The sequence below is a fragment of the Sparus aurata genome, chromosome 10 (assembly GCF_900880675.1).
Source record: "Sparus aurata chromosome 10, fSpaAur1.1, whole genome shotgun sequence".
Classification (NCBI taxonomy): domain Eukaryota; kingdom Metazoa; phylum Chordata; class Actinopteri; order Spariformes; family Sparidae; genus Sparus; species Sparus aurata.
The window spans coordinates 23,898,046-23,910,257 of record NC_044196.1 but is presented as its reverse complement, the minus strand read 5'-3'; the positions used below and the strand labels follow the sequence as shown (position 1 = coordinate 23,910,257).

Genomic DNA, 12,212 nt, shown 5'->3' with positions numbered 1-12,212 from the left:
GTGATTGGGAGGAACGGCCTCCCCGATCTGAACCCGAGTGGTGTTTTGTTACTGGACTTCTGTGCTAGTCACAGTTTGTCCATAACGAACACCATGTTCAAGCATAAGGGTGTCCATATGTGCACGTGGCACCAGGACACCCTAGGCCGGAGATCAATGATCGACTTTGTGGTCGTGTCATCTGACCTCCGGCCGTATGTCTTGGACACTCGGGTGAAGAGAGGGGCTGAGCTGTCAACTGATCACCACCTGGTGGTGAGTTGGATCCGCTGGCGGGGGAGGAAGCTGGACAGACCTGGCAGGCCCAAACGTATCGTGAGGGTCTGCTGGGAACGTTTGGCAGAACCCTCTGCCAGGGAGATCTTTAACTCCCACCTCCGGGAGAGCTTTGACCAGATCCCGAGGGAGGCTGGGGACATAGAGTCCGAATGGACCATGTTCTCCACCTCCATTGTTGACGCGGCTGTCCGGAGCTGTGGCCGTAAGGTCTCCGGTGCCTGTCGCGGCGGCAATCCCCGAACCCGGTGGTGGACCCCGGAAGTAAGGGTTGCCGTCAAGCTGAAGAAGGAGTCCTACCGGGCCTGGCTGGCCCGGGGGACTCCTGAGGCAGCTGACGGGTACCGGCAGGCCAAGCGTGCGGCAGCACGGGCAGTCTCGGAAGCAAAAACTCGGGTCTGGGAAGAGTTCGGGGAGGCCATGGAGAAGGACTACCGGTCGGCCTCGAAGAAATTCTGGCAAACCATCCGGCGCCTCAGGAGGGGGAAACAGTCCTCCACCAACACTGTTTACAGTGGAGGTGGGGAGCTGTTGACCTCGACTGGGGACATCGTCGGGCGGTGGAAGGAATACTTCGAGGATCTCCTCAATCCCACTGACACGCCTTCCATTGAGGAAGCAGAGGCTGGGGACTCGGAGGTTGACCCATCCATCACCCAAACCGAAGTCACTGAGGTAGTCCGTAGGCTCCTCGGTGGCAAAGCACCGGGGGTGGATGAGATCCGCCCTGAGTACCTCAAGTCTCTGGATGTTGTGGGGCTGTCTTGGCTGACACGTCTCTACAGCATCGCGTGGCAGTCGGGGACAGTGCCTCTGGACTGGCAGACCGGGGTGGTGGTCCCCCTATTTAAAAAGGGGGACCGGAGGGTGTGCTCCAACTATCGGGGGATCACACTCCTCAGCCTCCCCGGGAAAGTCTATTCCAGGGTACTGGAGAGGAGAATTCGGCCGATAGTCGAACCTCGGATCCAGGAGGAACAATGCGGTTTTCGTCCTGGCCGTGGAACACTGGACCAGCTCTATACCCTCCGCAGGGTGCTCGAGGGCTCATGGGAGTTTGCCCAACCAGTCCACATGTGTTTTGTGGACTTGGAGAAGGCATTCGACCGTGTCCCTCGTGGCATACTGTGGGGGGTGCTCCGGGAGTACAGGGTCGGGGGCCCTCTGTTAAGGGCCGTGCGGTCCCTGTACTGCCGGAGCAGGAGCCTGGTTCGCATTGCCGGCAGTAAGTCAGACCTGTTCCCAGTGCATGTTGGACTCCGGCAGGGCTGCCCTTTGTCACCGGTTCTGTTCATTACTTTTATGGACAGAATTTCTAGGCGCAGCCACGGGCCGGAGGGGATCTGGTTCGGGAGCCAATGGATCTCGTCTCTGCTTTTCGCGGATGACGTGGTCTTGTTGGCTCCTTCGAGCCGGGACCTCCAGCATGCCCTGGGGCGGTTTGCAGCCGAGTGCGAAGCGGCTGGGATGAGAATCAGCACCTCCAAATCCGAGGCCATGGTTCTCGACCGGAAAAAGGTGGCCTGCTCCCTCCAGGTGGGAGGAGAGTTCCTGCCTCAAGTGGAGGAGTTTAAGTATCTTGGGGTCTTGTTCACGAGTGAGGGAAGGACGGAGCGTGAGATTGACAGACGGATCGGTGCAGCGGCCGCAGTAATGCGGTCTTTGTATCGGTCTGTCGTGGTGAAGAGAGAGCTGAGCCGAAAGGCGAAGCTCTCGATTTACCAGTCAATCTACGTTCCGACCCTCACCTATGGCCATGAACTCTGGGTCATGACCGAAAGAATAAGATCCCGGATACAAGCGGCCGAAATGAGTTTCCTCCGCAGGGTGGCAGGGCGCTCCCTTAGAGATAGGGTGAAGAGCTCTGTCACCCGGGAGGAGCTCAGAGTAGAGCCGCTGCTCCTCCACATCGAGAGGAGCCAGCTGAGGTGGCTCGGGCATCTGTTTCGGATGCCCTCGGGACGCCTCCCTCGGGAGGTGTTCCTGGCATGTCCCTCCGGGAGGAGACCCCGAGGAAGACCCAGGACACGCTGGTGTGACTATGTCACTCAGCTGGCCTGGGAACGCCTTGGGGTCCTCCCGGAAGAGCTGGAGGCAGTATCCGGGGAGAGGGAAGTCTGGGTGTCCCTGCTCAGGCAGCTGCCCCCGCGACCCGGCCCCGGATAAGTGGAAGAAAATGGATGGATGGATGGATGTATTTATTTATTCATTTATTTATTTATGCATGTATTTATTTATACATTTATTTATGTATTTATGTATTTATGCATGTATTTATTTATACTTATGTCAGGTTTGGTCCTCCATAATATCCAACCGTCATTCCGACGTTGAGTTGTGCTTTAGACGGCGTATTAAAATTACAACCGTAGCGTACGTTAACGTTAGTGTAGCAACAGTGCTAATCAAGTAGCCTACATGTTAAAATTACGATATAAACAACAGAGGGTTATATCCTACGGTAGACATTTTCATATCGCACTACAATATATATATCATAATATCGCACAGCTCTAGTAGCAAGGTCTGTATCTCTGAAGACTCTGCCCCCTGCCTGGTTTTCTTATTCATTTTGTGTGTTCAGCACATTTCTGGGCGTCAACCTTTGGACAGTGGTGTGTAGCACCAAACCAATGACAGTGCGCACGTCATGAGGGTAGGACAAAAATGTAGCAACCCAATTACATCTCTCTCTCTCTCTCTCTCTCTCTAGCTGTCATCGAGAGTATGCATGCTCGATATATATTGAGGCAATAAAGACCTTTGAGATAATTTTATTTAAGGCTTGATATTTAGATTATTGGAATTTAGACTATAATAGGACCCACAGAAACTCTGAATGCAGATGCAAATGGCCATGTAGAGAAGCCCTCGTGTATCAAAGTTACATTAAAGAAGTCAAAAGGCCAGTAAGCTAGCCAAGAGCAGGATGACAGATGAGCAAAGCTATCTGCAGTGTAGACAACAGCCACTCCAAATACACAACAGATCTCCTCGACCTGACCTCAGTTCAGTCAACAAAGAAACTGATCAAATTCAGGATATAAAACAGATGTTTTGTAAAATGACTTGCTTCTGTCTTAAATTTGCAATGGAGAATTAAGACACATTGTGATGTAGAAGGGCACGAGGGAGGGACAGAGAACACCTGGGGTCTGGCAGGTGTAGCAACAAGGTAAAAGCAGTTACAGTGAAATGTTACAGATACTCCAACACTACCAAACACAGAGAGGCCCACTGAGAAACTGGTGAAGTAAACTTGCTAGAATGAGGAAATGCAGTGCACAGCCTGTGCCACTACGGTTCAGTTAGAACACTGTCTGAAGACAACTAGACAATTAACAAGGACACTTTCAAGACCCCATCTTGAACTGGTACAAAGTTATTATTTTTTAATATCGACTGAACTGGCAATTATTTTTGTTTATAGGAAAAACTGAAAATGCTTATCAGAATTTCCCAGAGCCCAAAGTGATGGCTAGACAAAAGAAGCTATGTGAAGACAACAGTCCAAAACTGAGAGACTCTTTGCTTACAGTCACAAATGACAAAGAAACTAGTCGATTATTAAATAAGCTCTACCTGGCAGCTGCATCCCATCTGAGAGGCGATGATCATATCACAGACAGGTGTAAGTAACATCCATGACACCAACAAGCTGAAAGGTCATCTAACTTTTCCTAGTCCCACTGACTCAAGCTGTCCATCAGAATGCTACAGAGGAGTCCATCCTCGAAAAATAAGTAAGGCCCATACAAAAGTATCATTTTGTTTAACCTGAGACACATGTTTGCTGGCATGTTCCCCAGTTCCACCCATGGCAAAATGGTCAGCAAGTTGGCAAGAACATTTACTACTAGGTGTTAGGGCTGCACAATATTGTATAACAATTACATTGTGATTATTTCTGACAGACATTAAGATTTTGATATCATTGATGGTTAGTATGGAATACGGAGAACAACATTTGTAGGCCTGGACATCTCTGCAGCATAACAGTGCCTTTTAACAACACTGCTTATACTACAGGTTACCTTTTTTTTTTAAAACTGCAGCTTTTATAGTTTGAATATTGCACTTGGCCATTTTGTGATTTTAATAAAATGCTGATTAAACATATACATGTCTGGAAACTAGGGATACAACAAAGTTAAGAAGTGTCTTACCCTCCGGCAGAGGATGACATCAACAGCATATAACAGGGAGGTTAAGGATGGGGAAGCAATGTCACTGCCAGTGCCTACACGCATCTTGTATGCAACACTGACCACGTTGTATCACACTTCACACCTGTTATGCTGGTGCTGTTTGGTTCAGTAAAAAAAAAAAAATAGATAATTCAACTGGAAACTGCCATTAATCACAAATATTTTGTTCGCCCAGCCCTAAGACACAGATGAGCCTAGATCGATGCCTTGATTCAAATATGACTCTCCTCAAACAGCTTGACATTAGCCATGTAGCATTTTACTGTTACACTGCAACAGGGTTGAGTTGCATTTGTTATTCTAATCTTATATTGTGCACATTAGTCAGTGACTTATGCAAAACAGTTGACTAGATAGGTCCATAATTTAAAAGAGGTCACTGCACTTTGTAAGTGGTTTGTAATTATTGGATTGTTATTATTTTTTCTAAATATGCTTAGATTTAATGAGCGTGAATATGGGCTTATAATACCAGCTGTGACAGCTTTAACAGGGATTTCAGCATTTAAACACAGCACTGATCAAATCTGCCAGTCATTTATCATTCATCATACCACTAGCACAGACAGTGCTTCCTTGTACTGTTTGATGCAGTTCTACACAGCAGTGTGGCTTCACGTCAAGCTCCATCTGGTCCTCCCACAAGCAGGGACAAGGAGCCTCAGGAGGATATCAGTGGGTTTCTGATGCATCACCACAAGCAGAGACTGAGAAGGAAGGATTCAGACAGGGAGAGGATTTCTTGCTCTACTTAGCACACTGATGGGGAGTCCAACCATGGAAGCATCACCTCCTTGTTCACAGTAAAGGAACACAACAGCCCCAGATTACATAACACTGGCTGGAACACAAAAAGGGGATCTGCACTCTCATGTGCCCGCCTGACAAGCCTAATTCTAGCTCTACAGAACAAAGTGATGGTGGAAAGAGGGAATTATTTTTTATTTCGGCCATCTATCTCTTTTCTCCCAGTGGGGCAACTTAAAGAATGATCCTCCAATTACACCAGCACTAAGGCCAGCTCGGTGTATCAATGAGAGAGGAGCTAATGGATCAATGATGCAGGAAAAAAAAACCTTGACGTCAGACTATTTAAACCATCTACCAGACACACACACACACATAGCAGATAACATAAACCCTTTCGCAGGTGACATGATTAACGCATACATGTAAATACCAGTACGTAGAACAAAAAAATCTACCAAGGAGCTGCTGCTGTGACTGTTTGTTGTGGACATATGTGGCTGGAGTGGCGCAGTGTGCTGGGTGCTTGAGGGTGAATGAAGAAGAGGAAGCCCTTTGCCTAATCTCTGGGGAAGATAATGATCTTAGATGCGGGCTGAACACTGTGTGCTTCTAAGAGACTGGTAATATAGGCGCTCACTCATATAGAACTGCCTGCACAACCCAGTTGCAACAACAGAGAATCTTACTGAGCAAAACCCATGGACATTTGCTTCATAAATGTGAACCCATTCAAACAGGTTAACAACATTGCTGGTGATGCCATTGCTACAAAACACTGGGGTACACCAGAGCGGCTAAAATCGGCCCAGTGAGAGATTTTATTATTCATTCTTTAATAAAATATACACATAGATTTGATTTATCATAATATCTCCTTTTTGGTGCATTGTTAATAAGAGGGCAAACCAATGCAGTGAGAAACAACAGTCCTGGGCCCTGTACTAAAATAGGCTACTTAAAAATCAATTACATATTGCATAGTTAATTACATAATCATATGCTCATGTGATTTCAACAACATTATTATATGAGCTATACTTAGCATTTACACTGTAACAGTGTATTTGCCACATCACACTGCATTCCTACTGTAGAAATTCCACTGCTATGAGGAACATTTGTCCATCCTTACATGTCTCATGAATCAAACCATAATACAACTGAAAATAGGGGTGAATCAAAACAACACATGCAAGTCTCAATACATAATTAATTATATGCTTTCTGTATACAAATTTCCCATTTTAAGACGTTCAGCTGAGCCACTGTGCATTAGCTGCATCTCTGATCACAATCAGACTGCTCCAAGTACAGGTATGAGGTATTTAAAGACATGGTAATTTAATGTACATCCTAAAAGATCCAATCACAAGTGGAGAGTTTGGAAAGTTTCTTATTTCAGAAAAGTATTATAAATGTTGAAATCAGTTGAAACAGTGTGTTCCAGCAGCTGCTAAACGTGAAAGGTATGTCGACCTTAGACAAAGAAGCATACAGGCTGGTACAGCTATGTTGCCACAAACTGACAATTTTTTACAAGTTAACAAACAACTTCATGTTTTGCATTCAATGCTGAATTTACAAAAAGCCACAAAATTATTTAGAATTTGCTCAATTTAAAGAAGGTTACATGCCCCCTGGACCACCTGAATTTGGTCTGAGTGATCGGATCTCAAATGCCTTCTCAGTCTCTCTAGGTAGTATTTGCACCTGTACCATTGTGATCAGAACATTCAAACAGATGTTGATACTAAGTGTGAACAGGGCTTGAGATCTGATCACCACCTATCACCACATTCTTTTAGAAGTGTGTACGCACATGTGTCCCGGGCCACTGACAGACTAGCTTCTCAACGGACGTTCTCTGTGAAACAAGAAGGAGCCACAACAAAAGGCAGAATGAAATTTTGTACACACAAAACACTGTCTAATTTCCATGTAGTTTACTGCAATGCAAATTACATGTTTGGGCTCTCTTACCAACCTGATACCAATATCACGAGGCACCCTCTGAAAATAAATTCTGCATCTTTGAGTAAGAAAAAACTACAACTTTGCAAAATGGCTATGATGTATATTATCATTTGTGCCTTGTAAATTCAGCATTGGATGCGATATATTAAATTGTTTGTTTCGTTGTAAAAAAGTGTCAGATTGGAGCCGCATGGCTGTACCGGCCTTCTGTAGCCCCATTCACACTGCCGTTTGCATGCGGGGATCCTGCGCCAATTCTCCGCACCCTCCTCTGTGTGAAAGTTTCAGATGCGGAGAGGGGGGAAATTTTGCTCCGGCGCTGATCCGCCTCTGGAGGTAGTATCAAGGCCGCATTATTGGTGAGCCGTCCCAGTGTGAACGGATGATCCGGAGGCGCGGAGCGGGGGCGTGTCGGTCTGACTAGTCTGATAACTGCACAGGTCCTTCACTCAACTAAATACAGAGAAATGTCTCACAAAGCAACGTTACAGGACCGAACAAAAGTAACGTAGTAACTGTAACTGTCTTTGGCAACTTATATGAGGAAAACAAATACACAGCTGTACGTGGAGAAGCGTCTGTCCTCCCGCCTGTCCTACCAACTCTTCCTCACATTTCTGCTCAAAAAACAGCGTCTGTCACCAGCAAAAAAACTTTAACTCACCGAGTGTTGGTGTCGATAATAAATCACCGCGACCGTCAGCCCTCCGGACCGAGACTTAAGGGAACTTTCCCCCAGAAAACAGCCTCCGTCCCCGCGAGTGACAGAGTCAGACAGTGTCCTGTTTACCGATGGTGATTATGTATAATTATGTAATTTAGCGCGAAAAACTTAACTCCGTCACTTTCCAGGATGTTTGGTGGGTCAGGATCTCAATCACTACACATTATAACAGCATCTATATGATTATAAACTGTCCGCGGGTTTGGATTAACAGAGGGGAACACCTGGGGGAAACACCGACTTCATCAACATGACGTGTACCGTCACGCCTCTTTAGGAGCCGCAGCGCCGGCTTTCTGTGTGAATTACACACGTGAAGGCGGAGATGCTTCGCTCTGTGTGAATCACCATCGGCGGAGAATTGGCGAACCACCGCTCCGGAGATAATGCGGAGACGCTGTGTAAAAAGGGCTAGGGCTGCATTATTGGTGAGCCGTCCCAGTGTGAACGGATAATCCGGAGGCGCGGAGCCGGGAGTGTCGGTCTGACTAGTCTGATAACTGCACAGGTCCTTCACTCAACTAAATAAAGAGAAATGTCCCACAAAGCAACGTTACAGGACCGAACAAAAGTAACGTAGTAACTGTAACTGTCTTTGGCGACTTATGTGAGGAAAAAAATACCACAGCTGTACGTGGAGCAGCGTCTGTCCTCCCGCCTGTCCTACCGACTCTTCGTCACATTTCTGCCCGAAAAACAGCGTCTGTCACCGGCAAAAACTTTAACTCACCGAGTGTTTGTGATGAAAATAAATCACCGCGATGGTCAGACCTCCCGACCGAGACTTCAGGGAACTTTCCCCCAGAAAACGGCCTCCGTCCCCACGAGTGAGGGAGTCAGACAGCGTCCTGTTTACTGATGGTGATTATGTAATTAAGTAATTTAGCGCGAAAAACCTAACTTCGTCACTTTCCAGGATGTCTGGTGGGTCAGGATGTCAATCACAACACATGCATCCATATGATTATAAACTGTCCGCGGGTTTAGATCGACAGGGGAACACCTGGGAAGCACCGACGTAATCATCATGACGTGTACCGTCACGCCTCTTTAGGAGCTGCAGCACCGGCTTTCTGTGTGAATTTACACGGCGGTACGGCGGCGATGCTTCACTCTGTGAATCACCATCGGCGAAGAATTGGCGAACCACTGCTCCGGAGATAATGCGGAGACGCTGTGTAAAAAGGGCTTGTGTCCAAAGTGCGTCTTACCTGCCAATATTTAGCAGCTGTTTCAACACACTGTTTCAACTGATTTCACAATTTACAACCGATTTATGAAAGAAGACAAAGTTTTATTGATGCCAAACATGTCACATTTTACAAATAGAGGAAACAAACAAATATTGGATACTTTTATGTCACCAGTGGAGAAAGTCCCCAGACTCCCTTAAAAAAAATAATCTGAACAGTCTGTCTCTACCAGTTTCGATACTGCAACCATAACCAGGCATTTTCTTGCTTTTGATTTGTTGCTTTTCAGCTGTTTCAGTAATCTCCAACTATTCTGATAATCAATTAATCGTTTTGAGCATTTTGGACAATGCACAATGATAATAATTGTTAGTTGCAGTCCTACAGAATGATGTTGCTACCGGCTGGTTTAGTTACAAAATATAAGATGGGCAAAGAACCATGGTATATGTATGAAGTGCAAGGAAACTGTTGTACAAGCGGGCAATACAACAAACTCATTTCACCACCTCTAGCAGATACACCCAGGTGAGGATGAGGAGAGAAAGTCCTGTGTTACATAGAGAAGAGAATGTGAGAATGTGTTACATAAGTAAATGCAAATATGCTGACAGGATATAGTTACTTGACAGAACGAGAAACCAACACCAGAGGCAAGGAAATTACAGGAATAGAAAACTACAAATCAGAGAGGTCAGTGTAAACACAAATATATCAACACTTCAGAACAGTGTTTGAATGCTAAAACGACAGAAGATGTCACAGAGATGATTTTCTGCATTTCTTTTTTCCATCGCAATCAGTCATATATTATACATACATACATACATTACACCTCAAGTGAATGATTGGAAAAACACTGCTATAGCAACACCATTAATAATCAACAACTAACACTTAATAGAATCCAAATTAACCCAATATACCAGTTATCTGCTGTGGTTGAGACTTCCAGACTCATCATGGCATTGCACTCACCAGGGTTAAAATTAAAACATGATGACTGCAAACAGTGCACAATACTAACATACACGTCTAATCTGCAGTATGCCATTTTAACATTCGACCAAATCACAGAATTATACACAATGTTTTGCGGAGTTGTGATTAACCAGCATGACCTAAATATCCTACAAACTCTTATGTGACCTCACACGGTGTTAAGCCTGTCACACTGTCTTACCGTCAATTCAGCCATCTCTGCCAGATTCAAAGAAGGTACACAAAGTTCAAACATCGTTATTTATCCTTAGAGACAATAGACCCAAGTCAAAAGCACCGAAAAGACAAGGCGCTAGATCACATCCACCGCGAAGCACAGGCACACTTATTCATATAGCAGCGTCAATGAAACTGGGGGGGGAAACAGTGGCGGCAGCACAGCGGAGTCTAGCCGCCTCTGTCGGCGTTTCCTTTCTCTCCACAATGGTGCTGTCGTTTGGAGAGCCGGTGTTAGCAGATGAGTTAGGTGAAAATGTTAACGAGGCAACCTGCAACATTTTTCTAGTGACATAAAAACACTTGATATTTCATAGTGTGCTGTACAAATTATTCTGAATGATCCACCCTTATTCAACTTAGATGGAACGCTTCGGTTTCCATCCAGTGAAAAAGTAGCGGCACATGATGAAAATGTCAAGTCTCACTGACTCTGAAATTCTTACATTGGCAGCAAGTTGGTGTTGGCTAACCTAACTTAGTTCGGTTTTTTCCTGAATTGAACGCCAAGCTTTGCGTTTCTCTTGCCGGTGTTTCGTCTAAACGAATGGTTACGTCAAACAGTATACTGTAGTTACTCTCCCAGCCATTTGTCTGCCGGTGGTTTGATAAGCACCGGCGACGACAAAAAAACACATCACAATTCGTGGCACTGAGCTAACGTAACTTAGCAATTAAAGTTAGCTAGCACGGCTAACGCTAACAGTTGCATAGTGATATGGCGGAGGCGGTAATAAAATTAACCCCCACACCGACAAAGCTAGCCCACCAGCTTTAGCAAACAGCCGCAGACATCGTTATAATAGATTGGAGGCTGACCTCCCAACAGCTAGCAGCTATTTCTAACTAGCATTGTATTTACTTCCAGGACGATACCATCTGTAACGTTACATGTAATGTCCAATTTACAGTTGATTCGATTACTTGAATTCGCCACAACTCTAGCATCCACCGGGTTGCATTTATTTTTATTTAAATAGCAACTTTAGGAAAGGGCTCTCTCTGCGTGGCAGCCGCTATGGGGTAACGTTAACTTCACGTAAACGTATTTTGGTGGAGAAAACTAGTCGGGTTATGACGCCGATCTGTTGTAAAAGTTGACATTTACAATAAATCACCACTGCTTTGAGTGGGATATTCATGCAGAAGAATGAAGGAGCGTTTCTGGCCAACAACATCTAAGTTAAAGCTAAATCAAAATGTTAGTTATTTACGTTTGACCAATGGCTAAGTCACAGACATTGTTGGTTGTTGAAATAGATTTGACGTTCTTCCTTGCAAGAGTGGACGGACGTACGGACGCTAGGAAAGAGCTAGCATTAGTTAGCGGCTAACCGAACAGACAGCTAGCGGCTAGCTAGCCACCTTGCTGTCGAAACGAACAATCACGTTGTGGGGGGTGTCTTAAAAATGTAAAACATTCTTTACCTCCCACTCGGTACATGTTGGCCGCCATTCTCTCGTAACCTTAAGCAAAATCAGTCCCGTGGTATTCCCCACTTGGATAGAAAAAGGTCGATGGGGATCTGTTTTATTCCTTCATTTATCGTTGACACCCCCGCCGTGAAACAAAGCCGGCTCCGGGCACTGTGAGCCGAGCTGTGGCGGGTAAAAAGTTGAAAGTTTCCGTTAGTAATGTTCCGGAGGTTATCCCCAAAAAATCCAAGTCTTTGTTTTCGGTCCCTCAGACGACCTTCTTCTCCTCTTCCTCGCTCACTCACTCATTCACACACAGCTAGCCTGTCTCTTACTCCACTCTTCCTCCCATCCTCCGCTCCCAGCTTCATCCTCCTCTTCTTCACCTCCGCTCAGTTCAACACACACACTCACACACAGCAAACACACACTCACTGGCCCCCTTCGTTCGTG

The 12,212-nt window shown here is 45.7% G+C and overlaps 1 protein-coding gene across 2 annotated transcripts in view; it reads right to left on the bottom strand.

The window, feature by feature from the left end:
- Positions 1–12,212, bottom strand: part of mta2 (metastasis associated 1 family, member 2) — a 50,813-nt gene extending 38,601 nt beyond the window's left edge. The window contains exon 1 of one of the 2 annotated variants that reach the window (XR_003985534.1): positions 11,772–12,212. Coding sequence is in view for 1 of the 2 variants with exons in the window: in XM_030430413.1 (XP_030286273.1) it covers positions 11,772–11,799 (28 nt within the window). In the remaining variant the exon portion in view is untranslated. The remainder of the gene's footprint in view (positions 1–11,771) is intronic. The other variant, XM_030430413.1, reaches the window with a different exon arrangement.